The 27,403-nt window shown below is 45.4% G+C and overlaps 1 protein-coding gene across 1 annotated transcript in view; it reads right to left on the reverse strand.

The window, feature by feature from the left end:
• Positions 1–27,403, reverse strand: part of LOC144681395 (rifampicin phosphotransferase-like) — a 136,336-nt gene that overhangs the window by 103,453 nt on the left and 5,480 nt on the right. Inside the window, exons 5-11 of the mRNA XM_078542987.1 lie at positions 26,456–26,569; positions 17,762–17,877; positions 17,423–17,478; positions 14,823–14,875; positions 13,993–14,120; positions 391–547; positions 114–300 (exon numbers count right to left, since the gene is read on the reverse strand). Coding sequence (XP_078399113.1) covers positions 114–300; positions 391–547; positions 13,993–14,120; positions 14,823–14,875; positions 17,423–17,478; positions 17,762–17,877; positions 26,456–26,569 — 811 coding nt within the window. The remainder of the gene's footprint in view (positions 1–113; positions 301–390; positions 548–13,992; positions 14,121–14,822; positions 14,876–17,422; positions 17,479–17,761; positions 17,878–26,455; positions 26,570–27,403) is intronic.

The raw sequence follows: 27,403 nt of genomic DNA on the forward strand, positions 1-27,403 counted from the left end.
GGAGGAAAATGGGCACCCTGTTGTGAACAGTTGTATATAAGTGATTTCTGGCTAACTCCTCTATGGAGATTTTCATCATAAGCTGAAACAGAGAGTTTCATTTCATTACCCACCTGATACCCAAAGCGTTTCTGCATTTCCATTAGCTGTGCCAGTTGAGCTCCTTTACTGCCCACCACTGCAGCACACTGGCACGCCTCATTGGAGAGTGCCAACACCAACTTGGAGCACAGTGGCACTACAGGTTCCTGGAACTTTCCAGATGGTATGATGTCTGGAGCCTGTCGGCCGCTTTCATTTCTAATCAAAGGAAAATGTTAAACATTCAAAGGTGACTAACTATGTTTGCAGGAAAATGTACACAGCTTTTGGGTCACTGAAATAATTTACCTGTAATACAGTTGAATTAAACCCCAACCTCGGGTAGTTAAGTTTAAACGATAGTTGGCCATGCAGCCAAAGGTTCTGCCTTCCCAGCCTAATCCACTGTACAGCAAAGGACAAGCACTCTTGTCAGGTGTTACTGTCAGGTTAAAATACATTCCACCTATAACAGGAACAAAACATTATGTTTTTGTGCGTGAACACCCAAGTTTCAAAGACTGACAAATGCATTGCACTTTCAAATTGAAAGCATGTAATAATAAATATTTCGACTTTTTCACCCTATAATCAGACACCCTGGCCCTGATTTTTACTATTGTGGCTCGCTTAAATCTTGTTGGCAAACCTCCCACCCATTCCAGGCAGGAAATCAACAATGAGCTGTGGAAGGTTTTTTGGCCTGGGGGCTACTCCCAAAAAGTAGGCACGGAGCCACATTGGTCACTGGAGCATCCCTGTGGGGATCCTGTGATTGACGGGGGGCGGAGGGCGTAGCATTGAAAGGTCAATGCTTTCCTTAAGCACCCTCATTAGTCCTTGTACCAAAATGAAAGGTATGTGTTTTTTGGGCCTATTCTTCTTCTGATCCATTCCCGCGATAGGTTGGGCCTGGAGGGAAAAGTCACTGACTTGCTCAGCCTGCCTACTAAAATGGCAGTTGAGTGTTGATAACATCATTGAGACGCAACATGCAGATACTAAAATTGACCCTGCCGGCTTTGAGCAGGTGAGTGTGTGAAAATCGGAAACCTTCAACTTCTGTCAGGTCAGTCGGGTGATTTTAACTTTTCATCTGCCCAGTAACGGTTGGCTGCGTGGGGTTAAAATCACCCCTCTGATTTTTTGTTTTGGATAATTTTCATCCCTTCCCTCCTGACATCATTGATTCTTGCCAGTTGGTAATTCTAGCCCTTCATTGCCTGGCCCAGTTGATTATTCTTCATGTGCGATTCTTGAAGTTGAGTGTTAGGAAGAGTTTTTTTTAAATAGTCTTTCACAGGACGTGAGCGTCGATGGCTAGGCCAGCATTTATTGCCCATCCCTAATTTGCACTTGAGAAGAGAAGGTGGTGGTGCCTTTCCTGCCATAAATTGTCCAACCACTGCCACCCCACCACCACCACCACTCCCCCACCCCCGACCCCCACCCCCCACCAATCACAGGATCCCCTCAGGGATGCTCCAGCAGCCAATGCGGCTCCGTACCTACTTTCTGGGAGTAGCCCCAGGCCAAAAAACCTTCTTGAACCGCTGCAGTCCAGGTGATGTAGCCACACCCACAGTGCTGCTAAGAAGTGAGTTCTAGCAACATGACCCAGCAACAGTGAAGGAACAGCGATATAGTTCCAAGTCAGGGTGGTGTGTGGCTTGGAGGGGAATTTGTAGCTGGTGGTGTTCCCATGCATCTGCTGCCCTTGTCCTTCTAGGTGGTAGAGGTCGCGGGTTGGAATGTGCTGCCGAAGGAGTTTTGGTGAATTTCTGCAGTGCATCTTATGGATGGTACACACTGTTGGTCCTGTGCGCCAGTGGTGGATGGAGTGAATGTTTGTGGGTGGGGTGCCAATCAAGCGGGCTGCTTTGTCCTGTTGAGCTTCTTGAGTGTTGTTGGAGCTGCACTCATCCAAGCAAGTGGAGAGTATTCCATCACACTGCTGACTTGTGCCTTGTAGATGGTGGACAGACTTTGCGGAGTCAGGAGGTGAGCTACCTGCCACAGAATTCCCAGTCTCTAACCTGCTCTTGTAGCACGCAATATTTATATGGCTGGTCCAGTTCAGTTTCTGGTCAATGGTAACCCCCAGGATCTTGATAGTAGGGGATTCACTAATGGTAATGCCATTGAATGTCAAGGGGAGATGGTTGGGTTCTCTCTTGTTGGGATGGTGTTTACCTGGCACTTGTGTGTCGTCAATGTAACTTGCCACTTATCAGTCCAAGCCTGAATGCCATCAGGCCTTGCTGCATATTCACATGGACAGCTTCAGTGTTGTCTGGCAATTCAACCTTGGGTACCTTTCGCACTGAGCAAGTTCCTGTTATCACCTGATTAACTGCTTGCACTTGCACGAGATCAAGGACAGTATTTTGCCATTTGGATCGGGACCCCGATGCCGGGGGCCAAATGGAGATCAGCAGCCTGCACCATTTGGGAAACAGTGACCTGGCAGTGATTTTCCCTGAATTGTCCAATTGGTGGCCAGATGGTGGGCTTGTTGTCCAATTAAGAATGGTGGGCAGGTTCTCAGAGCTGCAGGGCCCTCCAGCTTGGAAGGAAATGACACTTACTTTTCAGGGACGTGAGAGAGGGGGTGCCCCCATTGTGAAGCGCCCTGTCCAACATTTTTAAATGTTGTTGTTTAAAAATGGAATCAGCAGCTGGTGCCACCATTATGGAGGGGAATCCCCTCTGAAGGATGCCCTGCAGCTGTAGCTCTGGCCAGGCAGATGAGGAGCCGGGATAGGGGGCTGCCTCAAACGCTACCCCCACCCCACCGACCCCACCCCCCCCAACCAGTCTGTCACTGGGAGGCCATGTAGGGTTGCAAATGCTGGTCTTCCTGGTCCTCCAGACCTCCAAACTCGACTGTTCAACCTGATCGAAAGCTGTTGTTATCCTCCATCTCCATTACTTATGTAACTAATAAAGCAAAGTGACAAAATTGTAAAGGGCACCTTACTTTTTAATGCTTCTATGGTTTTTTCTCCATGGTTTTGCAGCCAGCAGTGCAGAAGATGTGTCTTTAATTCCTGGAGATTCCAGCACAACCCTGGAGGGTTGGCAACCCTGAGACCACCTCAGCATCCTGGGGGTCCCACAGGCTGACAGCAATTCCAGTCAGCACCAAACAATAGATCTTAAGCGGCCATTGAATCTCCTTAATTGGCTACCTGTTGGTTGTGTGAGGGTAGCCCTTTAATCACAGCATTGTTACGGTGTAGAAGGAGGCCACTCGGCCCATCATGTCCGCACCGGCTCTCTGAGCATTTTAACTTAGTGCCAATCTCCTGCCTTTTCCCCGTAACCCTGCACATTGTGTTTAACCTCCATCCCACCTCTGGGAAAATGGCCCAGTTCTGTGCTCATCATCTGGGGCTGAAAATACTGCCCTAGTTCGCACTGTTTTTTGCATAATCCAGAGCTATTAAAGCCAGTTGTTGCCCAACCCACCTGCTGCCTGGCTGAGACCAATGCAAACAGGACATTAATCTGGAACCATCAGCTCTTAGATAGCACCCTTACCCACTAGACCAGGTTTGTTTAATAAGGCCAGATGTGGCCTACACAGCCCCTTTATGCAGCCCCCGGAGCCAATTCTCAAAATCCTGGTCAAACAGATGCATTTCAATGGAAGATTCTGCATGGAGCTGCTCCTCCAATCACAGGCCATTTTCTCCCACATTTGTTGCTGAGAGAAACACTCTCTGATTGAAGGAGCAGCGAACACTGGTATTGATGGGTGTGCTGAGGGCTGCCAGCAGAGGGAAGAGAAGGTATGGCAGGGCTGGAGCCCAGGGAACCAAGTAATGTCGGGGCTGGAGCCTGGGGAGATAAGCAACAGTGGGGCTGGAGCCCAGGAAGCTAGGTATGTCAGGCCTGTAGAGGGTGAAGTTTTGGCAGGCTGGGGGACGAGACAGTGCTGTAGTGAATATATGGGAGTAAGAATGTGTTGGTGAGTGTGTGTGGGAGTGAGATTGTGTCTGTAAGAGTGTGGGAGTGAGATTGTGTGTCTGTGAGTGTGTGTGGGAGTGTGTGTCTATGAGAGTGTGACTGTGAGGATGTGTCTGTGAGTGTGTGTGGAAATGAGAACTTGTTGACAATACTGGATGTGCCTACAAGGTTTCCTGAAGCAATACCTTTGAGGGATATTACAACAAAGAGAATTGTTGAAGAGTTGATTAAGTTTTTTACAAGGTATGATTTACCAAAAGAAATACAATCAGATCAGAGTTCAAATTTCATGTCACAGCTGCTTAAGGAAGTAATGAACAGTTTGGGGATAAAACAATTTCAGTCAACAGCTTACCATCCTGAATCACAAGGAGCTTTGGAAAGATGGCATCAAACTTTAAAAACCATGATGAGGGTGCATAGTCAAGGCTAGTCACAGGATTGGGATGGGGAAATTCCATTCTTCTTATTTGCTATTAGGGATGCTCCTAATGTATTGACTGAATTTAGTCAATTTGAATTAGTCTATGGTCATGAGGTAAGGGGACCACTGAAATTGATTCATGAGAAACTGGTGAGTCTAAATTTGGAAACGACTCCCCTGGATTATGTATCAAACTCCAGAGAAAGATTGGACAGACCATGTGAGTTGGCTAGGGAACATTTAAAGGTATCACAGCAAGTGATGAAAGTGAAGGCAGATAGGAAAGCCTCAGCTCGTAGTTTTGTTGCTGGGTAAAAAGTGTTAGTTTTGTTACCAGTACTGGGTGACTCGTTAAAGGCAAGGTTTAATGGGCCTTACAGGTTTGAAAAGAAACTGAGTGAAGCAAATTATTTTATAAACACTCCAGGTAGAAGAAAGAAGCAGAGGCTGTGACACGTCAATATGCTTAAAAAGCACTTTGACAGGGAAGAGGAGCAAAAGGTGGTAGTTGAAGAGAAAGAGGTAGAAATGAAGGATTCTGAAATTGATTGTCCTCTAATCAAATTGGAAAATGAATGGGTACTTAAAAAATTAAATATAACATTAAGTTATCTTCCAGACAAGTGCCAAAGTGATTTCGAGAAGCTATTGCAGTCACACAAAGCTATTTATGGGAATAAACTAGGGAGGACAAATTTAGCTACACGTGATGTGATTGTAGAAGATTCATCTTCAAACAATAACATCCTCATAGATTAAATCTAGCAAAGTTATCACAAATACAGGAAGAAATTGAATTCATGCTTCAAAATGACACCATTGAGTCTAGTTGCAGTAACTGCAGTTCAACCATTGTAATGGTGCCAAAACCAGATAGAACACAAAGACTGTGGGCAGAATTTTCCGGCTGACTTGCAGGTGGCATTAAGGCCCTTAACTTGCCAATTGTCCAGGATTTTGAGGGGCCCGTGGGAACTTTAGGTCAGCGCACAGGCCCAAAGGGCAAGCGGGTAGGGGATTATTTAAGAAAACTTTTGCAATGTCGGGATATGTGGACTCAGAGGGGTTGTTCATGTTTTACATGAAGTTATAATTGATGAAAGTGTTTAAAACTTGCCTGTGTGAGTGTTAGAAGTTCACATCGATTTCCAAGAGATTTTTGCGTAATTTGAAACCAGTCTGCAGACAGCATTCTTTTTCGGCCTTGCAGCTTTCTGGAGGCCTCCATTTAGCCTGGGACTATGGGTTCTGACCTCTCCAGTGGACGCAGCTCCCCTGAGGAGGAAGGGATGGATAGAATAAGGAGGAGGCCAGGACTGAACAATCAGCCTCCAGGGGAGCCACCTTTGGGAGGCCAGGCGCAGGCACAAGAGGTGCAGGGCGAAGAGGTTGTCCAAGGTGGAAGGGGCCGCAGACGACGCCACTATCCTGCTGCTAGGGTATACAGGCGGCGAAGCAACTACCTCAATATGACTGAGGTGCAGTGCCGAAGGAGGCTCCGTCTCTCAAGGGAGACAGTCAACTATATCTGTCAGATGATTGGCCCTGAGATCTCCCCTAACTGTGTGGGAGGACACCCCATGCCAGCAGCTCTGAAGCTCACAGTTGCCCTCAACTTCTATGCTTCTGGCTCTTTCCAGGGCTCAGTGGGTGATCTTTGTGGTGTCTCCCAATCAGCTGTCCACACTTGCGTCAAGCAGGTAACAGACGCTCTGTTCAGACGGGTATCCACCTTCATCCACTTCCGCTGTGACCAGGCAAGTCAGGCACAGCGAGCCAGAGGCTTTGCGGCCATTGCAGTCTTCCCCCATGCCCAGGGTGCAATAGACTGTACACATGTGGCCATCAAGGCGCCAGCAGGTGAGCCCAGTGCTTTCGTCAACAGGAAGGACTTCCACTCCATGAACGTGCGGATAGTGTGTGATCACAGGATGCTGATTCTGCAAGTTTGTGCAAGGTACCCAGGCAGCTCCCACGACGCCTACATCCTCAGACACTCCCAGGTGCCGGGGCTCTTCAGTGCTTCAGCCCGGCTGGATGGATGGCTGGTGGGTGACAAGGGCTATCCCCTCAGAAGTGGCTCATGACGCCTCTCCGCCATCCAAAAACAGAAGCTGAGCAGCGGTACAATAGGAGCCACGGCACCACAAGGGGTGTGGTGGAGAGAGCCATTGGTCTTCTCAAGATGCGCTTCCGATGCCTGGACCGCTCAGGGGGCGCACTCCAGCACCCCCCAGATCACATCTCTCTGATCGTGGTAGTCTGCTGCGCTCTGCACAATCTTGCGCTGGAAAAGGGGGATGCAGTTGACGATGAAGACCTTGACGCAGTGGATGAGGCTGCACATGATGAATCCAACAGTGGCTCAGAGGATGAGGAAGCACAGGGCAATGATGAGGGGCAGCACGCCGACCCGCTACTACACCAAGGAGGCAGGGACACCTGGGACACTTTAATCCAACGCATCTTCAGCTAGCTCCACACACGTGGATCAGCAGGACCAGCATTGTCTGGAACTTCCACACGTGGCACTTTGGTGCTACATCTTCCACCTTATCAGCTGCAAATAAGGGCTTAGTACAGAAACATCAATGTCCACTCAAACACTCATGATAAATGTGTGAAAAAGAAAAAAGCATCACAATGAAAAGACCCTCAGCCATGGTAACAAAGGTGGACTTTATTGTGTCCAAAATTAAAGCACACATGATTATTTCACAATGACAGAAAAATGCGTCCCTATTCTAAGGCTAACACAAAATCGCCAGTGACATACCCGTGGAGTGCCTAAGGTGCCTTTTTTTTTTCCGGGTGCTACGTCTAGGTGCTGCCCCATGGCTCGGTGTGGCTTGTGAGACAGCCTGCTGACTCTGCTGTCCTATTGGCCTAGATGATCTTGGCGGGCGTCCTCTGGCCCATGGAGCCTGTGATGGCCCCGCCTGGGAGGGAGTGGCCAGTTCCAGAACTGGCACCTCCCCATTTGTTACAGCCTCAATGGAAGAAACGTTGACTGGCAGAGGGGCGGAGGAGCTGCTGCCCTCATCCGGAGCGCCCTGAGAGGAGCTCGCGGCGACGACAGGCAGCTGCTGCACCGACATGAGGTCCCATCGGACCTCCCTGCTCACCGCAGATGCATGGGCACCGAATGCCAGCGCTTGGTGTCCACAACATCTCCCACAATGGGAAAGACCACCTGTGGCCAGTACCGCTGTGAGGGCTTGCAGGTCAGAGCGTATCCCAACCATATTTTGATCCATTCGGTTAAAGCCCCTCTCTATGAGAGTCGCCAATCTCTCATTGGAGGAAGCCTGATGCTCTGCCCTGAGGGTGGAATCTTCACGTGCACTCTGCCTGGACTCCTCCGTCGCAGAGAGCAACTAAACCATTCCCTCATGCAACTCTGCCAGATGCAAACGCACTTCCTGTTACCTGCAGCTGCTGCAATGGGGACAACTCCAGAGGCACGTCATCAGTGCCGGACTCAGCATGTGCCTCGACCCCTGCAGCCCTCCGGCTGCTGGAGCCATCGGCACTCTCTGCCCCTACCATCTCCTCCAGCGATCGTGATGTGCCCTCTCCACTGTGACCCGGGACACTAGCCGATGGTAAAGTCCCCACCGAGGTGTGTGTGTCTGCGCTGGTGCCTGACTGGCTGAAATGATGTGCCGCAAGTTGCACATGTTGGCCCTCAGGTGTGGAGGGGGGGGCCGCGGTGTCGAGGTTCAGGTCACTCTGGTGGTGATGCTGAAATTAACAACAAGGACAGTGCATCAGTTAGTGTTCACTTACTTCAACCTTTCATCCCTTTCTCCCCAGCCTCATGAGTCGCTCACCCCTAAAGACCCCAAGAAGAAGAACATTGGTGAGGTGGAAATGAGTCAAGGTGAGCCCCAACTATTAAACGCGCATGCAGACAGGCTGGTCAGATGGCCTCATGAATGCACATGGCTTGTTATGTACCATAGGAGTGGGGAGAGCGCAGAGGTACCTGATGTGGATGCATTGTTGCCTGAATAGTTCTGGGGCTGAGGAAACATCTCAAACAGTTGTGACATTTGCCATCAATCACAGGAGATTGAGAGGTCATATTATTGCCCCTCATTCCGTAAGGAGGGGCATAGACCGGGTGGCCAGAGGGCAACATTTCCCCTTGGTGCAGGAATGAGTAACGTGGTGGCATTCATCTAAGTTGAGTGCCATGAGGTGCTGAGAACCTTTTGGACAAAGTAATGTGGGGCGCACTGGCTGAAGGGTTGCAGGAGGTCCCAAGCCCCCTAGAATGGAATAAGTCTTTGGCTGTGCAGCAGCGATCCAATGGCATGTTAGGCCATGGGGATAGTGGTCACAAATGGGATAAGGTGACTTTGGAAGGTGGTAGAGACGCGATTCCTCAAGGGGACGAGGGTCCCTCCTGTATGACCCAAACGTCATAGTGTCTCAGTCTGTGAATGAGCTTTGTTGCAGCATTAACGATTGCAGCAACCATCAGTGCTTTGGATGGTGGGAAGACAGAGTGGATGGGACTGTGGACCTCAAATACCTGCCCACTGGACCCCAGCCTCGCCGCCCCCAGCCGCCCTGGCCTCCTGCCTCCTGCCCAGCTCCATGGCCTGCTCCTCGAAGGGTGTGAGGCGCTGGAGCAGGGCATTGTGGTTACTTTTTGCCTGCAAAACAGAGAAGAGGATTTATTGGGGCTGATCGCTCATGTACTCTGCACGCGCACGCTGCACCCCAACCACAGTGGCCAATCTGAGGCCTCCAGCGGCTCCTGTCCACACTACTGGTGATCAGTCACCAGAAGATAGCGCGGCTGGTCCCAACCTCCTTCCCCAATGGTCCCCTTGGACACATTCGGCGTCCATCACTTAGAATAGCAAATGCGTCCTAGCACCCATGGCAAGGAGGAGCAAATAGGTGCGGCGCCGATGCCAGCAGATGGGACTTGCCCAAATGACCTTGAGGTTCCCCTTGCACCATCTCATTACCATCAATAAGACATGTGGTGGAGTTCTGAGTATGTGTCTACCGGCCTCCCCTGCAGGTTGCCCCAAAACTACTCAAATGCCACAGAAACCAACAATATGCTGCAAGGAAAGCCCTTCTTCTCCTCAACCACTAAGGCTGGTGTAAGCATTGTCAGTACCCATTTGCCCACCCAGCGTGCGACAGATGCCCTATGCAGTAATGACAGCAAGACATGGTGGGGGGGGGTCAAAGGCTAAGGCTGCCTTCTGGGTCAAATGGCCAAGACAGACATGGTACTCACCCTTCCAGAGCACAGCAAATAATTGAATCGCTTCCTGCACTGGGTGCCAGTACGCCGCACATCATCATGGGCGCTTACAGCGTCACCCACCTCCTCCCACGCCTGGCTGGTGACATGGGGGGGCCCCTCCTCCTCCCATCCTCAGGATACAGAATCTGACTCCGGTTTCCCACCTCTTGCAGGAGGACAGCAAGGCATGCATCCAAAAATCTGGGGGCATAGTGGCCCCCCCACTGGCCTCTCCTGCAGCCTGGCCCCCTCCTCGTCCATCTTCTCCTCTGTCTTCCATGCAACATTTCTTGATCTCTGAGAGGCCAGGGTGCACTGCTTCAAGCAGGCTGCCAGGCCACTCTTTATACTGGCTGCCGGCTTCTCATTGGAACCGGCAGTCTGAGGCCGCCCGCCCCCGCGACTATTTTCCCGTTCTTCACGGGAATCACAAAGCCGCGGTGCGGGCCTTAATTGTCCTGCCCAAGGAAAGTGGCAGCGTGGCCCGTTTCGCCAGCGGCAATCGGCTGCCCGACCAACCGACAAACGTAAAATTGTGGCCTGAATATTGAAAGGCGAATGCAGTAACAAAAGCGGATTCATATCCTATACCATGGTTGGAAGATTGCATTGAGAAAGTAGAACAATCAAAGTTTATCACAAAGATTGATTTGCTGAGAGGATATTGGCAAGGACTGTTATCATAGCGAGCAAAGGTGTTATTGGCTTTTGTGTCACCAGATGGACTATATCAGTTTAAAGTCATGCCGTTTGGTATGAAAAATTCACCTGCAACATTTCAAAGACTGACAAACAAAGCAATTGTAGGACTGAGCACTCGTGCTGTTTATATGGATGACTTGATAGTTTTCAGTCAAATGTGGGAGGAGCATTTACAACATCTGTAAGAATTATTTAATTGACTAGAAGAAGCTAATTTGGTGATGAACTTGGCTAAAAGTAAATTTGCAAAAGCGCAAGTTATATATCTAGGCCACACCATTGGACATGGTAAGGTGGCTCTGAGAGATGTGAAATTCAAAGCTATCATGGGGTTCTCTGTGCCCATGACCTGGATGAAACTGGAATTGAGAAACCAATAGGGTATTTTTCACAGAAGTTGAATGTACAACAGAGAAAATATTCAACGATCGAAAAGGAAACTCTGCATTTGGTGTTAGCATAGCAGCATTTCGAGGTTTATATTGCAAACAACTCATCAGAAACAATTGTTTATACAGACCACAATTCTTTAAAATTTCTGGACAGATTTTGAGACCCAAGTGCAAGGCTGTTCAGATGGAGTTTTTTACTCTAACCATTTAATCTACAGATTAGACATGTGGCTGGGTGAGAAAATCTAATTGCAGGTGCATTGTCGAGAGTTTAAAGTTCAAAGTGAAATTGAACATTTAAAACCTGGATACTTAGTTTATTGTAAAGTAGATTTATGGGAGTAAGTAGTTGGCTCTGTCTGGGTGTGATTTAATTACATTTGGAGTCAAATAGACTGCAGGCTTTGACTCATAAAAAGAAGCTAGGTACTTGACATGCTAATGAGTAAACATGGATGCTGGTTTAGCATGTAAGGTGTGAAGGGAATTTGCATTTTTAGATAGATGAAGAGGGATTTGGATTTCCATGGGATCTCAATCTATTTATAAATAGCCAGACAAGCAAGGCTGAGGAATGTATTTATTTTTCCCAAGCGTGACTGACAATATATAGTGACAACATGAAAGTTTTAATGTTATGAGGGAGGTACAGTTTCAAAGACCTATGAAACAATATAATTTACATATTGAGAGAGAAACATATATAAAGGAGAATGAGGTTCTGTGTCAGGAAAAGGTATTGTGAGATCTAACAGAAGTGTTTGAAGGAGCCTTAATGAAGCCTCTAGCATCTGTGCATAAGCCGGCTGTCTACAGAAGATGGAACTGGAGAAAAGCCATTTGGAATTCCACTGTCCAGGGTATTGTGTTAATTTGCTGGATCTGTTTAAAATCTAAAAATCTATTTTTGGACCGTTGCTTTAAAGGGATGTAACTGGGAGTCAGCTTAACTAGAAATTTTAGGAGTTATTTTAGTAGCAATTTGTAGCTCGTTGTATGTGTTTGAAATATTTTCTTTTGTTAATAAATATGTTACTTCAGGTTTTTTAAAAATCTCTAAAAGTCTTGGTGGACTTATTACTTCTGAGTTAAGTGCACCCATCTCAAAATAAATACAAATTGCAAAACTGTTGTGATAGCGTGATTAAGTTTCTCTTATGGATTTGATCCACCTGGCACACATCATCAGAGTGTGTGTTGGAGTGAGAGAGTGTGTTTGTGAGTGTGTGTGGGAGTGAGTGTGTTTGTGAGTGTGTGGGAGTGAGAGCGAGTGACTGAGTGTGTGTTGGGGAGTGAGAGTGAATAACTGTTATGTGTGGGGGGGATTGCGAGAGACTGAGTGACTGTGTATGTGGAGGGGAGTGAGAGAGACTGAGCGACTGTGTGTGTGAGGGAGTGCGAGATACTGAGGGCTGAATTTTCCTGTCGACGAGCGGGAGCGGGGCCCACTCACCGACGCGTAAAATGATGCGCGGTGACATTGGGTGTGTGTCCCGACGTCACCACGTGTCATTTAGATTGTCAGTTCAGCGGGTGCGCAGCCGCATTGGCTGCATGCCCACCGAACTGTCAAAGGCCCATTAAGGCCATTGTTAAACTAATTAAAGCTGTTAAGAATGCTGCCTGTCCAACCTTAAGGTTGGCAGGCAGGTAAAGAGTCCAGGCGGCCTTTGCATTTTTCATGAAACCTCATCCACGGGTGGGATGAGGTTTCATGAAGGATTTGTTAATTAAATAAAATTTTTGAAAAAAATTAATGGACATGCCCCAGCTCATGTGACAGTTTCACATGAGGGGACATGGCCTTAAATTTTTTTTCCACCTTTATTAAACTTTCCACAACTTAAACTAATCTCCCTGAGGTACCTCCATGCCTCAAGGAGATTTCTGCACTCTTTCGCGTGCATGCGTGAGAAAGAGCGCAGGCCCCGACTCTGGGAATCCCCCCCGTCCGCACAGGGAGCGCACAGCACTTCTGGGCATGCGTCATGCTGGGCGGGCCAACGTAAAATGGTGGCGCGCCCCCGATCGGGGGTGCTAATCGGATTCATGCTCGCTCCCGCCCACCCCTGCACAACTCCCCGACAGCAGGAGGGGGGGGAAAATTCTTCCCTCAATGACTGTTTGTATGGGGGGTAATGCAAAAGACTGAGTGACTGAGTGTGTGGTCGGGGGGAGTGCGAGAGACTGAATGACTGACTGTGTGAGAGGGTGGTGGTGGGTGTGGAGTGTGAGCCTGCCTTGTGCCCAGTTTCAGGTTTCTCACTCACTCACATTATCACACACCAGCACGCAGACTCGCACCCACTTATGGTGGGTGAAGGTGAGTGAGTCAGCGCCCCGAGACTGGGAGCGAGCCAGACACACACACATTGACCCTCTCACACTCAAGTCATTTTTATTTTTTAACTTAATTTATTGCTATGACATTGCTATACTTTTGCTCAGCAATTGATTCTTTCCTTAAAACCTCAACTTTTTGTTTGAAATTCAGTTTATTATTGTGCCAAACCCTAGCTTTCTGAAATTTGCTCACTGGCCCCTTAAGTGAGAAAAATATGCAAGTGTGCCCCTTCCCCAAGCGAAAATGGCAGACAAATCTGCACCAAACCATCAGATAAAGAATTTGTTTTAGTTGTTAAGCTTTCAGAACATGGAAGTGCTTTTCGGTTATTAATGTTTACGCAGAAACTCTTACTTCTGTTCATTTAAAGTCAATAGGGCCCAGGCAAAGTGGAGGAAAGAATTGTGAACCCTCTTCCCCCACCTGAAGCCGGAAAATGACACCACATGATTACCCTAGACAAAGGGTAATTAAATAATATTGTTTTCACACTCTCTAATGTGACTATTAGTTTTGCCCTGTGCTCAAGCAACTTCCTTAGCATCAGAACATTAGAAATTCAAGAACAAGAGAAGGACATTCAGCTCATCAAAGCCTGTTGATGAATTCAACCGTAAATTTCTACTCACATTATAGAAATACAGAAAACTAAAGATTGTGTGATTTGGTGAAGAACCTAAAATGAAGTGACAGAAACATCAGCCTGTCTCAAAAAGATGATGAATTCTGAATTCTGAAAAATGCCCTTCAATTATTTAAAATCACAAGTGAATTCACCAGCTGTTATGTCCTCTCATCTCACCTGCTGTAAACCTGACTTTGTACAGGTCAGCAATGATCCCGTCGTCAGCAATATCTGCTAAAGAGGCATCTGACCAGTCAATCGCAGCCTTCCTCCCATTTGGAAACATCACATAACCTATATTCATACTGGAAGAACATAATTAGATTTTTGCAAATTGAATGGTTTTGATGTTTATCTGCATTAAAGGTACTATAAAAACGCTAGCCATTATTTACACAGGTATCAGCATTGTTTAAAAAAAAAGGCGGAAGGATCTCATGATTGTCTTGACATATTGATCAACAAACTGTATAACGAGACTGGGAAAAGGAATGGAAATTTGGTTTCTGAAGCAATAAATCAGTGTCTCTGACTCAGGGTCTGACCTCGAAACAGAAAGCAGCCTCAGTGAAGAAAAGAGCAAACTTAAACATAACAAAGTCCGAATGGGGCCAATCTGACTATTCTTATAATTTAGCTTCCTACTTCAGACAGCCGGATGATTATCCTTTCGGCTGTGATCTAACTTACGCAGGCACTGAAGCCAAATCCTGGGAATGTCAGACTGCCATTCCCGAACATGTTCCTTCTGCCTCAGAGCGTGAGAAAATGGAAACTTCAAAATAAATTGGTAGAACCTATTTTTAAAAATATGTCAATCTAAAGAGAAGAAATGAAGAATCAATTTGAACTGTGTCCATTTTTATGAATATCACTGTCTACAGCTGTAACGGCAATAAAATAATAAGACAAGCATTAAAGATTCATTAGCTGCTCCCAATTTCGTGGCTGAGGCAGATTCTTGAAGTGCAATACAAGATGCAATACAGATTATGCGTAATACTTACTGGGTGATGGTTGTTTGAAAGGAGATGCACAACAAATTTACTGATATCCCATTCTGCAGAGAGAAAAAACACTGTTCTTTTACTGTTCAGATTCCTAAGTGAAGGGACATAGACTGCAGTGCAGTTATAAAGAGGTTATGAAGGGTTATAAAGAGCAGGAGAGAAGAAAAGATAAATTGAAGAGTATTAGTTAAGTGATGGCAAGGGTTTCATAAGAATGTTGGAGGGAAGAGACACCAAGATGTTCACAGTTTTGAAAGAATATTAAATAATTGGAATTAAGCACTGTTGCAGTAAAGGTACAATTATATACATGCTTCAAATACTTCGCAGTTTTCTAGAAATGATGCTGTTTGTAAATTAATGCATGGCTGTTTAATTCACTCTAATACAACTTCTTTGCCCAATACTGTATTTAAACATAGGCAAGGTAACCTTCACACTGTTTGAGTTCAAGAAGTCGGGAATAAATTAACATCTTGGAGGAAAACGCACTGAGGAATAATGATTGTTGATCCACTGGCTGAGTCTGAAGCATCAATGGCGGGTGGGATGAGCAGGACAGGAAGAAGATTCTTGAGATCAGCCCCAAGCAGGACTAACTGGGTGGGAAGGACAACAAGAGAGGAGGATGGGATTGTTGGAGTTGCTGTTTGTACAGAGGGAGCAAAGAAATGTCTTGATGATCCATTTGAAAAGTCCTGAGAGAGGTCCAAGGGGGAGTTCAAACTCAGCTGGTGGCTGGGAAAAACAAAAGCAGAGGAATAGGTTAGGGTTAGGTTAGGAGTTTGGGGTGCAAATTCCCTTCGAGGAGAAAAATGTAGGGTTGTATGAATGGGTGACAAGATGAGAAGGAAACAAGAGAGAAGGTCCTGAAAGGGACAATGAGACACTTGTGGAGAGAGAGTCAGTCTAGCACATGTTCAAGATGAAGAGCATCAGTGGTTTGATGGTGTCCAGTGGAAACAGAGAGTTGAAGAGAAGTTGAGAGCTGCCCATGAGTCAGCAGAGCTTGATACAGAGGTCTAGTGGAGGCCTGCAGTAGCCTCAGGTATTAACAGTGCAGATCCAATCTATTTGCGAAAGAGCAAGGAGCCAGGGAGGACGATAGGTAAATCCATGGGGACAGTGAAGGTGAGTGAGTTGGTGTGAGGAACGGCTGTAGAGAGGTGAGCAGCACAAAACTCAGTATCAGCTTCAGAAGCCAGTCTACTCCAATTAGTGAAAAGCAGGAGAGGGGTTCTCAAGATGAATGAAGTTAACAGCAATCGGAAGTAAGCGAAAACCAGAAAAGCAGAGAACAAACAAATTCCAACACAAACTACCTTAATACTTCAACTAAACGATCTGAAATCTTGTGGTTAATAGAGATGTGGAACTGTTTTTATTTTCCAGATTTGTCACCCAAGTCCACATTGGGCAGGATTTTCCCCCCATCGGGGGCAAAGTTGAAGTGTGGGCGCACACAGGCGCGCCTCCGATCGGCACCCCCGATTGGGGGCGCAGTGCCATTTTATGTAGCTGGGCCAATTAAGGCCTGCCCAGTGTGACATCCGCCAGGAAGCGCTGGGCGCTCCCTGTGTGGGCGGGGGAGAATCCCTAAACCTGAGAGTGCGCTCTTTCGCGCATGCACATGAAAGAGCTCACTCATCTCCCCGAGGATAAGTGTTGCCTCAGGGAGATCAGCTCTACTGTCAAAATTATTAAAAATAGAAAAAAAAAATTCCCTGACATGTCCCCTCATGTGACACATGAGTTGGGACATGCCCATAATTTTTTTAAAACTTTAATTAAATTTTTTAAAACCTACATGAAACCTCATTCCGCCCGTGGATGAGGTTTCATGCTTTTTCTAATTCCCGCCAGGGCTCCTGGCCTGCCCACCAACCTTAAGGCTGGACGGGCAGGTCCATTAATTAGTTTAATTACTTTGTCAATGGCCTCAGTTGGCCATTGACATGTCGGCAGGCGCTGATTTTGCTGCACTCCTGCCCACCTCAAAATTTAAATGGAGCGCGGTGACGTCAGGAGTTCTGCCCGATGTCACTGCGCATCATTTTATGTGTCGGTGAGCAGGCCCCGCCCCTCCCCGCTCGCCGACGGGAAAATCCGGCCCATAAGGTGAGCAAAGTAACTGAAGTAATGTCTTTAAGATGAGAGGAGATTTAATTCTTAAATGAAGTCAAGTTTATTATTGTTACATTATCGTTTTGTCCTTGTCTCAATGTACCCATATGAAGTCTACTTCTATGTTCAATTAGTTTTCTACTTCAATTAATCTTACTGCTTAAGTACGAATGATGGTATTGGGCAGGTGTAACACCAGAAGGTATTTGTAGTTCCTAGCAGGAATAATAATCTTAGAGGAATCCATACAATAAGCGCAGTTATTTTAAAATGGTTGTTAACCTGCTTATTTAAAATAAGTAGGAGGCTATTTAAATAATGCTCACAAGAGTTTAATATGACTGTGCTAAGCAAGGCACAAATGTGCTAAGAGAGAATTAAACAAGAACAGAAATTAAACTCAACATGGAGATGAGAACCAGCGCTCTAAAATTATCTCTAAAACCAATCATTAAAACATTATAATCTCTTACCTCAAAGTGTACAATAAATGCAGAATAGCGATAGATATCAGCCCACTTCCAAATACCTAAGAGATTTTGGAAACAACTTTAAAGTATCCACATATTGACACAGAAAGCATTTTGTCAGGGCCACATGAGATAATATAATTTTAAAATCAAATTTTTGTAGAATATAAATATATGATAAGAAATATATTCAGAGTAAGATTTTTAACATTAATATGATATAATTTTCCAATAAAATTGCAGAAGAATCTAATGTAATTCGGCAGGTTTCAAATAATCAATAAGAGTTGTTAAAATGTTGAACCTGAAGCATTAAATAATGTAACAGTTTATTTTTGTTACCAGAAGAATGGCTCCTCAATCCTCTCAGCAGAAGCTCCTTCCTGTCATGTCCCTCAATTTCTAGTTCTCCAACAAACTGACCCCACTGTTCATGGTGCGACAGTTGTTGACAGCACCTAAAAGCACAGTAAGTTACATAGAGTGTTAGAAATTATAGCATAGCCATTTGACCCATCATATCTGCCTTGGCGCTGCCACTTCAACCCCTCTAATCCTGTTTCCAGGTCCCTTCCACAAAATTCCTTGGGCAGGATTCTTCCGTCGGCGTGCGGGGGCGGGCCCAACATGCTGACACGTAAAATGATGCGCGATGATATTACACGCCAATGTAATATTTTGTTCAGTGGGCGCGCACCGGAGTCGACTGCGCGCCTGCTGGAATGTAAACGGCCTACTAAGGCCATTAAGAAATTAATTGAGGCACTTGCGAACGTTGCCTGTCCAACCTTAAGGTTGGCGGGCAGACAAAAAGCCCAAGTGGTCTTCGCATTTTTCAGGGAGCCTCACCCAATAGGGATGAGGTTTCCTGAAGCTGTTATCATATAAATAAATAAATAAAATTTCATAAATGTAAAAACATGTCCAACTCATGTTTAAATAATTTTAAAAATCATTTATTTAATTGTTTTAATATCCATTCAATCTCCCTGATTCCTTAATTGGCCCGCCCACATAAAATGGCGGCACGGAGCCAATTGCGGGTGGCGATCGGCTCTGCGCCCGTCCCCACCCCCTTCCACCCAGCCCGCCCGTCATAGGAAAAATCCTGGTCTTTGTTTCATAGAAAATCTAAGAGATGATTACGTGACTCACAGATCTGAAAGCGGTTTAGAAATAGTTGGGTGGCAGTAGAAGTCTGATCGGAAAGGAAAGGAATAGACAGGAATTGGGAATCTTCCTCACCATTGAGCGAGGGGAAAAATATCCGTCGGTGCTTCAGAGAGGAATAAGGAAAATGGATGCCAAGTCACAAGACAGTTTCAGAAGGGTGATTTTGGCCAAGGAGATGGATGTGAAAGAGCAGAAGGAAGTGGAGAAATGAAAGGGTTTAGGGGGGAATTTCAGAGAATAGAAGATAGGCATGGGGAGGGATGCACGTAATGTACAAGTTAATGAAACAAATTATGGAGAATGGGGAGTTTATTAGGTTGGAGAATGTTTTAAAACTGGGGAAGGGCAATGACATGGGATTTAAGCACAAAGATGAATATACTAAAGTTGAGACTTTTGGGGGGACCTCTAACATAGGTCAGTGAGGTCAGATGTGATGGGTGAGCATGATTTGCCCTGATCGATATACTAAAGGTATGGAAATAACCACAGACAGAAGAGATACAGCAACAACAATTTGGATGAGCTGAAGTTTATGGAGAATTGGGGGGGGGACTTTAGGAGGACGTTAGAATAATGGAATCTGAAAGAATCTGTGTTTCTTGTTGGTTGAGGAAATCTCTAAGTATGCAATGTTATCTACTGTTTGCCTGTTGCACTAGATTAGACGGCAGTTATTTCAAGGAACTGATGAAAGATCACATACCTGAAACACTGGGCAGAATCTTGATCCCTCCCCCTGTGGTGACACTCCCACTGTCCTGCCTCCACCTCAGTTATGCCGTGGCAGGAAGCTCGTGGACAGCCTTCATGCCCCCCCACCAATTGTGACAAAGGAATAAATGAGGGTTTGGCAGCAATTGTGCAGAGGTAACTATGAAAGTGGGCATTACTCTGGAATGGAAGTGCGATGGAGAGGAGGTCATAAAAAGAACAAAGAACAAAGAAAAGTACAGCACAGGAACAGGCCCTTCGGCCCTCCAAGCCTGCGCCGATCATATTGCCCGTCAAACTAAAACATTTTGCACTTCTGGGGTCCGTATCCCTCTATTCCCATCCTATTCATGTATTTGTCAAGCTGCCTCTTAAACACCACTATCGTACCTGCTTCCACCACCTCCTCTGGCAGCGAATTCCCAGACACAAAAGTCTAGTTCTGCCTGAGACTGTGAGATGGGAGAGAGATGGACAATGGTATGAAGGTTATATGGAATAGTGAAGACACAATAGATTTGATCAAGAAGGATGAGGTGAGATAATGCATCATGAACAGTCAGTTTAGCAAAATAGAATGTAGTGGAAGACAGTACTGTAAAAACATAAGGAGTTTAAAAATAGTGGTTAAATAAAATGATGTCTATTACACTTAAATACCCATTATTGTGGGAAATTGTCCCACATAGATCAGGTTCCAGGTTTTTAAGCCTTTTAGCCTTGAAATTCTGCTTATAAAGCAAAAATTACTGGAAACATCTGAAAAGAGAAAGATAGCGAAACATATCACAGTATTTGTCATTTTACAGTCTACAGCCAACATGTTAACTTGTCTTTTCACTTCTCAGATGCTGACACATGCTGACTATTTGCAGTAGTTTCCATTTTTAGGCATTTTAGCTTTGATCTAAACATCAAAGCATAATGCATTGTGGATTGAAATAGCTGTTTTCTAATCTAGTAGTGCAGACAGTTTGTACACAACATTGCGCAATCTGAGATCTTATCACACAAAGCTCTGTTACAAAATTCTGCCTGCAAAGTAAAGATAAACCTTCAAACTTAACACCTGATTTCAGCACGATTAACAGCACTGAGTGTACCTACACCACATTGACTGCATGGTCTAAGAAGGCCACCTTTTCAAAGGCAATTAGGAACGGTCAATAAATATTGCCTTTCTCTGTGATGCCATATCTCATGAACAAAAAGCTTCATAAAAAAAAACCCTACTTCACCATCTAAAATTCTGTGATAACATTTATTAACAATTCTAGCAACAACTTGCATTTATATAGCACCTTAAACATAGCCAATCATCCCACGAGGCTTCACAGAAGCGATATCAAACAATATTTGAGAGCAAGCCATATGTGGTGATATTAGAACAGATTATCAAATGCTTAACTATTGGTGACTGCAACACTGGACGATCAATCACAAGATATTTTGCAATGTGTAATTGTAGATCATGGATATGATCGAAATGTGTAATTAGCATTTGAAGTATATAGTCAGCTTGCTGCATTTCATGTTTGTCAGACTTGACAACATCTGTTAAATCGAAGAAGAGAGACTTGCTGGGATTGCTCTCGTGATGTTGTAAATTTATTTGGATGGAATGTTTGCGCAATATTAGTAGGAGGGACCAGACAAATTATAGCCATTTGTGTTTAACACAAACACTTCAGAACCCTAAAACGTATATAACTTTGGCAGCAGCCGGCAGGCAATTCATTAATACAAAAGGAAAATACTGTGAATGCTGGAAATATGAAATAAAAGAACAAAATGCTGGAAATACTCATCAGGAAAGTCAGCATCTTCGGAGAGAGAGTCAAAGATTCTGAACCTCCAAGTTTATAAAATCAGAGTTTTCAGAAATATCTCTTTGTGTAGTTCAATGTCAAATTTTGTTCCAGAACGCTTCTGTGAAGTGCCTTGGGATATTTTGCTGCTTTAAAAGTGTTACTGGTTTTTGTTGTTAATGAATGTTATCATTGGCTGGGATTTTCCGGTCCTGCCCGCAGCGGGAGTCATCGCGGGCGGGACGGTAATTTTGACGGACCGGCCAAAGGTCCATTGGCTTTGGGCAGGAATCTCCGGTCCCGTGGTGGGCAGAACTGGAACATCCCGGCAATAGAATTCTGGGTGGTGAAATTGGGTGTTAAATTTGAAAGTTTACCTTTTTGTCACAGGTGCAATTTTGTAATGATTGCAATTTTCTGTCTGAAAGGGCGGTAAAGGCCAAAACCCTCACTGGATTTAAAAATAAGCACATGGATACGCGCTTGAAATGCTGTAACCTACACGGCTACAGGTCTTGAGCAGCAAAGTAAAATTAGGCTGCATAGCTTTTTTTGTCTGACACTGATACAATTGGCCGAATGGTCTCCTTCTTTGCTGCAAATCCTCTATCTCTCTGTGTTTCTTGTTGGTTGAGGAAATCTCTAAGTATGCAATGTTATCTACGGTTGGCCTGTTGCGCTAGATTAGACGGCAGTTATTTCAAGCAACTGATGAAAGATCACATACCTGAAACACTGGGCAGAATCTTGAGCCCTCCTCCTGTGGCGACACTGCCACTATCCCGCCTCCACCTCAATTGTGCCTGTGGCATTAAGCTTGTGGACAGCCTTCATGCCCCACCGCCAATTGTGACCCTGCTGCTTTAGTCCAGCAGTGGGCACGGGGCCCATCATACAGACAGCATGATAAGTAAACCCTGGCTTGTTTACTTGTAGGGTCCCAGAGGGGATCCCTTGTTCAAAGGCACTTAGTGCTTCACCAAGGGACCCGGCATGGGAAGGGGATGAGGGGAGGGTGGCTCTGAAAGCCACCACCCTGTCCCTGCTGCCAACCCCCTCACTCACCTAGCCCTCACTTTCTCCCCTTCAACCCCACCCCGCGACCCCCCCATCACTTACCTGTGTTAGGGCCCCTCCTCCATCCGAGGCCTCGGGTGGGTGTAGTATCAGAAGCAGCCACCATCACCCCTGTGGTGCTGTTGAGTACAGAAGAGCTGATAAGCCGACAGCTCTCAGTGGGGGGAACTTCTGCCCCTGGGGCCCTTGACTCTGGGGGAAGGCACATCACTGGCCTGTCAAGTGCCATTGTGGTACAAGATGCAGTGTGCTCTCCATGGCCGAGCACACGAGACACCTGTCGCCTCCACAAGATTTTACCCTATGATTCTAAGTGCTTTCAAGAATGAACTCATTCATGCCGATGACCTTCAAACAATTAAAAAAGTAATTCCTTTCAGTAATCACTGTTTTGCCAGCACAATACGAATGAGTCAGAGCTCCATGGGCCGAATTTTGCCGTCGGCGAGCAGGGGGCGGGGCCCGCTCACTCACGCGAAAATGACACGGGATGACATCAGGAGGAACCCCCGACGTCACCCCGCCCCAGTTAAATCTTCAGGAAGGCGGGGGCGCAGCGAGATCAGCTGTCCGCCCGCCGACCTATCAACAGCCAATTGAGGCCATTGACAGGATCATTAAAACAATTAAAGGACCTGCCCATCCAACCTTAAGGTTGGCGGGCAGGCCAGGAGCCCCAGCGACGAATAGAAAAAACATGAAACCTCATCCACCGGTGGAATGAGGTTTCAAGTAGGGTTTAAAAAAGTTTATTCAAGTTTGAGTGAAATTTACATACATGTCCCATCTCGTGTGACATTGTCACATGAGGTGGGCATGTTAATGATGTCTTTATTTTTCTATTTTTAAAGTTTGAAAAACTTTCAGTGATCTCCCTGAGGCAGCACTTAGCCTCAGGGAGATGTGTGCTCTTTTGTGTGCAAGCGTAAAACAGCGCACTCTCGCATTTGGGGAATCCTCCCCACCCGCACAGAAAGCGCATAGCACTTCCCGGTGGACATCATGCTGGGCGGGCCTTAATTGGCCCGCCAACTTAAAATGGCGGCGGGGCCCGCTTCTTCAGTGGGGATCAGTTCCCCGCTCGCCGGAGATTGGGTCGGGCCCGCCCGCCCAACAGGCAGAAAATTCTGCCCCATGATTCTGAGTTTCCTGTCCTTTATGTTCTTTATGCAACCTGCCCCAGTCAAGGTCAAGGCCAATGTGATTGGAATCCAAACTTCAGCATTTCAGTAAACTCTGGAAACATCAGACCCAGAGTAAACCAATTGGGATAATCAGTCGCTTGGTAGTACAGAACTTGAATATTGCTGAAAAGAGACACGTTGATGAAGATTTTGATCTTGCACTCTTCAGGAAAAATGCAAGAATACCAAATTTCAAATGGTCACTACAATTTATACTGCAGGAGAAAAGGGTGCTGATTGGTTGGCAAACTGACTCTGGTTGAGGCATTGTTATGGAGAAAGCAACGGAGAACAATAGGCTCTGCACACTTCCGCATGATTCAAAAACAATCCTGAGTATGCTAATAGCTACACTAACAACCAATTTAAGGTAATCAGTTGACCTCATAACATGGCTCATTTACATTTGCCAGAAGCTACATACATTCATTCATTGGGACCCATTCTCTGCAAACAAAGGAAATATTGTTATGATCCCAGCTGAGGTTACCCCTGGACAGGCCTGATCCCAGGGTGGAACCCAGATTGATAAATCCTAACTTTTATTTGTTTGTTTAGATACATGGAGAGTAGCTACTGAACAGAGTCACAGGAGTCAGCTGATGAACTTTTAACAAAAGAATAAAACATTTATTCAACACGAAAAGATGAATTATACTACAATACCCCTTCACCGACAACTATAACCTTACAGATTTGTAAGGATAACACAAGTTATAAAAACTATCTTATACTTTAATGCTCATAGTAAGTACACAGTCCATGTAAACCAATAGGCATTCTGTGATCAGGCACACCACACTTTGAAACCAAGTGTCTGATGCCACTTCAACCAGATGCTCTAGATCTCTCCTCAACTACACCCCACCTCCCGAGGCTTGTCACACCTTGAGCCAACCAGTCTCACTGAACTCCATCTTTCAAGCGAAGGTTTCCAATCTCCACTCTCTAAGAACTCTAAGAACTTGCTTTGGAATCTTATCCCAAACCGATGCTTTCTCTCAGATGCCTTCTGCAAGGGTTCACCTCCAGGATTTCAAACTCTCCTTCTAGTGTTCCTCTTCCCTGGATCACCACATGCATTCAAGCTGTCTTCCACACAATGTCTCTCACCAACTCAGCCGTGAACAGTACACCAATTCTTCACATGTCCATAGCAAAGAGTTACAGACCTTCAATTGTCTCTTTGGACTTTTTTGCCTCTTGTAAGCTGTTCTCGCTTTAAACCTGCTTTCTGAAGCTTTTGTCTCTTTAAATCTGAAGCTTGGAGATTTCTCTCTGCCCCTCACTCTTAATTTCTTTAACAGGACCTTTTCCAGGTTCCAGTCCTTTCTTTGACTAGAAGGTCTGCTTGGGACTTTCCTCTGTTCCACTCCCCTGGATTTTGGGGTATTTTCTTTAGTTTGGGACTTTCTATCTATCCCTTTTGCTCCAGTCTCTCTCTGTCAGCTACTTTCAACCAGTTCTAGCTTGGGACTAGCTATCTGTCCCTACTCAGTGGCTTCTGCTTGGCAGCTGTCTTCAAAACCAGCTGAACTCCAAGAGCTTCCAAAACAAACTGCTGTGTTTCTTTCTCTGTATGCATGTCTGTGTGAGGGACCTGCCTCTCTGCTAGGTACCAGCACTGTTTTTCCTACTCTTGTTTGCTTAACTTAGCTTAAAGTTGTAAAAACTTCATTAGAAGTACAAGCACCTTTTTAAAGTGAAACTAAAACTTAATTTGACCTTTCTTAACACACAGATACAGAAATACAAATCAAACTTAAACATTAAAGCTAAAACTCATACCTCACAACCACTTACCTAAGCTGTCTCTGAGAGAGAGAGAGAGAGAGAGAGAGAGACAGAGAGAGAGAAAGAGACAGAGATAGACAGAGACAGAGAGACAGAGAGACCCAGGGAAGAGGAATATTGGAAGGAGTGTTCAAAACCCTGGAGGTGAATCCTTGCAAAAGGTGTCTGAAGGAAAACACTAGTTTGGGAGAAGATCCCAAAGTGAGTTCTTGGACTGTAGAGATTGGAAACCCTTGTGTGAAAGATGGAGTTCAGTGAGACTGTTTGGCTCACAGTATAACAAGTGGGGACAGTTGAGGAGAGAGATCCATAGCATAGGTTGAGGTGGCATCTGTCACTTGATTTCAGAGTGTGGTGTGTCTGACCACAGGTTGCCAATTGATTTACATGGACGGTACTTATTGTGAACATCAGAGTATAAGATAGTTCTTGTAACTTGTGTTATCCTTACAAAATCTGTATATATCTGTAAAGGTATAGTTGTGGGTGAATGAGAATTGTAATATAATTCATCTTTTCTTGTTTAGTAAATATTTTATGTTTTGTTATAAGTTCATTAGCTGACCCCATTGGCTCTGTTCAGTAGCCCCTCCCCACGTATCTAAACAAACAAATATAAGTTAGGATCCATCAAGCTGGGTTCCACCCTTGGATCAGGCTTGTCCAGTGGTAACCTCAGCTGGGGATCGTAACACCTTGTAAGCAGCTGAAGGCATTCTCAAATAATCCTGGAACAGTGAGCTGTTTGACTGAGGTTATCATATCCCAGTAGTACTTTAACTAGTTCAGCCAGATTCACCAATGAATGGCAAAAACCAATTGTTCACCATAAACATTTCTTGAACTTAAAGGAGCGCAGATGAGGGTCATTCCAGGTGACCAAGGTGAGGGAGATTAATGGCTTTAGTGAGGACAAGTTCATCAGGAGTGGAGGTGAGAGTTTGACTGAATAGATCAGTGACTGTAGGAATGTCATAATGAATGGAGGGCCAAAAGCTAGACAGTTAGGAATGTGAAAGTGCAGTTTTAAGTGATTTTACTGCGTTTTCTGCAGGCATGGATAAAGAATAAAGTGGGTTTCAGAATAGGAATAGGAATGGTAAGGAATTCAAAGAAGTGATAGAGATGGCCTGATCTATAATTGACATAACGGAGAGGAACCATGTGAAATGGCAAGGTCAAGGCGGGGCCGTGAACATGGGTAGGGGAGTTTAAATGAACAATCATTCAACACATAATAGGGTTGATTCATTGGTATTAAAATACCTCTAATAATCTGTACTCACGTATTCATGTTTACGATGAATCTTGTGTTCCATTTCTCCTTTGCAATGCCCTGAGCCTGTGCCCAGGGATGGATATCAGTATCAAAATCAAACACACAGGTAAAAGCTGACCAGCTGAGGTGAAAAGGAATAAAATTAATTAGTCAAATGATACATTTCATGGGATATTGAAGGTTTTATCACAATAGGGAAGGAAAAATTCTGAGGTCAAGATACACTGCACTACATGTCTGTTTTATGGAAAGAATATTATCATTATTATGAAAACTTTATATGATCTTCCCCATGAATATCGCCAAGTTGTTTTTAACCATTTCATAAGCACATTGAGGGTGACTTACGTCCCCATTACCATCTCGATTTAAACAGAGAAGTGGATTGCGCAAAATCGCATGGAGGTTAACTCAACAACTTAGTGCTGCATGGCAGGTCATCCCGACTATCGGGTGGATCTTGATTTAAGTGGCATGCACTGTGGAAACAGGGAAGAACCTCTTTAATACTTGAAAATTAGAAGCAAATGACATTTCCAAGGCCCGGACACCAATTTGTCCTCTACCCAAGTTGGTTCACCTAAAGCGGTAAACCATGGTGGTAGAAGTCGAGAGGCACTCATTTCCAGTGATGTTTAAAGAATTCAAGATGCTTCTTGGGCAGCCAGCTCCCTAGGGAGTTCCTTACAGTTCCCTCCTAGGCCAGAGTCCTGCCATCCATTGCCCTTTCTCCACCAATCTCCCCTCTTCCCACTGTTTAAGTTCTCCAGTCTCTAATAGTGTATGCATTTAGCCTTAACTGCAAGTTAACTGCCAGTTTAAATTACCACTAATCACCCTCAAACCCTGCTGCTGCTCTTGTAGAGCAATGGATCTTTTTTCAAATCTGTCCGAATTCCTGGACTTCATTGGACATCAGGGCTACATTGGACTACACCATAAGAATCAGCTGCTG

Source organism: Cetorhinus maximus, chromosome 6, assembly GCF_964194155.1.
Source record: "Cetorhinus maximus chromosome 6, sCetMax3.hap1.1, whole genome shotgun sequence".
Lineage (NCBI taxonomy): Eukaryota > Metazoa > Chordata > Chondrichthyes > Lamniformes > Cetorhinidae > Cetorhinus > Cetorhinus maximus.